Below are 2,275 nucleotides of genomic sequence, written 5' to 3' on the forward strand. Positions count from 1 at the left end.
CTAGGGCATATCGCGATATGCACTGAATCCGGAAATGCACTACAACAGTATCTCCACCCTGCACAATCTCAAGGTGTGTCAAAGTGTTGCGGACGGACTTGAGTGATGAAACCAGGTAATCTACGCAATCAGCCGAAAATACTTATAGAAGGCATGACGATGAATAAAAAAGCCCATAAAAGAATGAAATCAACTCACTTCCAATGGTTAAATCCTTCAACGAGCAAAGGTCATTATTGCGGAATAAATCACAAAGCCATGTTCCTTCAGTGAAAGATGAAATCACCAATGTCGTGATATGGCGAGCAAGCGGAATGTAGCCTGAAACGTCGTCGAGCTCATGGAGCCTGATACGTAACCCATTAAAGGATTGAATGATACGATTACGCCATTCATGTGATACATGCATAGAGGGGGTTGGCTTCAATGACTCCCAGCGTTGTAAGTACATAAACATGGGAATGAGCGTCGTGATCACAATATCCATAGGAAGCTGGCCGATAAAGTCGATGCATTTATTCTGGCGTTGCTCGGCATCCATTTTGGCTCGTTGCAAGGAGGCATAACCATGATCGTTGGTATCGACAAGATCGAGTCCCTTGATGCATACGTCAATCGCTTGTTGCTGTTTTCCTTGTTCACTATAAATGTCGGCTTCGCGTACATATCCAAGTGCTAAAGAAGGCGACAGCTGTTGCATAGCTTTGGCATCGTGAAGAGCTGATTCGAAGTTGGCAAGCTTTGTCAATGCCATGGCGCGCCGATCCAGAGTTGACAAGATGGAGTGAATGGGTTCATGGAGTTGAGTGGTTGAATCGTCCACAATCGTTGCATATTTTTCAGTGGACACAGGCTGAGTGGGTTGGTTGCATAAAGCGTGCCAAATGGAATCTGCCATTGTTGGTTGACTGAGGAGGAAGGAAGGAAGAGGTCTTGTCCCACCCAAGCATCAAATCTATTGGTTCAAGTGCGTCCAGTCATACAAAGCGGCTTTATTTTCCTCCTTTGCAACAACAGCTCCCTTTCGATACTTTACCACTTTTTCTAAAGCTTTACTTTTGCTCCTTGTCGACATTGCTGGTTCCCATCTTCCAACACAATTGGTGCCAGCCAACATTCGTCTCCTTGGTTACGCGCCATCTCTGCAACAACAACTTGTGGTGGGTCGCCGCTCGCTTGGACTCTTTCAGGCTTCCTCTTTTACACCACTCTAAACAAGGCATACCTTTGACAGATCTCTACAGTCAGAACCAAACGTCAACAATCGTCACCACACTAATCTTGCTCACGACCTTCGTGTTAATCGCGTAGAGCTTGGCCAGCCCAAAGGTATCCAACTCCACCATATAAACTTGGTTTCAACTAAGGCTTCTTTCATGCATGTGTATACACTCTTTGCCATGGCTACCAGCATTGGTATGTTGAATAGGATGGGTAACAAGGTTGGCATGCTTCAAAAAGGTTTTATTTGTTTCAGGTTGCTGATCATCGTCATCATCATCAACCCAGGTCATACGTCACGACATTCTCTTAAGGTGCGATTCACTTCCAAATACTGTTGTTCGATCATACATATCGGCGGTGAAGTATGGATTCATGGGTGTGATCCTTTTAGGGTGGAAGAGATGCTGATGGCAATACACGTGTTCAAGGAGGATCAAGATTGGTTTGTACGTATCCGGGTATCTATACACGTTAGGTGATGGCAAAATGGATATGGTAAGAGCACATGGATTAGTGATTAGGGTGGATGCTTTGTATTATCGTTTCCCTGGTTGTAGTAGTATAGTCTTTCAATCTTTGGAAATAAAAATGGCTCATCATTTAATAGAAGACAGCGCTCAGGATTTAAAAGAAGGGGTGTATATACATGTTGAATCATGCACAACCCAATGTAGATCCTTCCTGAGCCTACATCTCACGCAATAAAAACATCAAGACAGCTGTGAGTGTACACGTGTGCTAGACCACGAGCATCACTGTTTTCTTCCGTCAAATGATGGCAATGCACTCATGGATCATAACACTAGTATAATGATCGAACATACTTACCATATTACCCTTCTTCGATCTTCCTAATTAATGTACAGTATCATGAACCTCATAAAACATAATCACTTCTTTCCCTTTAAAAGCGATCTTTATAGCACTCATTCAGGGTCAGAGCCATGACGATAATCTCCTTGATCTTGATAAAGAATGAATGCATCCTCATGCTATATATCATACAAATCTTGATTTCTTGTAGCAACGATCTTTTGTGAGGAGGCGTGGA

At 43.3% G+C, this 2,275-nt stretch overlaps 1 protein-coding gene across 1 annotated transcript; it reads right to left on the minus strand.

The window, feature by feature from the left end:
* O0I10_013256 (uncharacterized protein) lies at positions 1 to 898 on the minus strand (the record flags this gene model as incomplete). The annotated part of the gene is made up of 2 exons (XM_058493057.1): positions 1 to 120; positions 199 to 898. Coding segments are annotated over 2 exons (820 nt in total), but the record flags the coding sequence as incomplete, so codon positions are not given.
* Positions 899 to 2,275: the final 1,377 nt, after the last annotated feature.

The sequence above is a fragment of the Lichtheimia ornata genome (genome assembly GCF_029851405.1).
Source record: "Lichtheimia ornata isolate CBS 291.66 chromosome Unknown scaffold00367, whole genome shotgun sequence".
NCBI classification, from domain to species: domain Eukaryota; kingdom Fungi; phylum Mucoromycota; class Mucoromycetes; order Mucorales; family Lichtheimiaceae; genus Lichtheimia; species Lichtheimia ornata.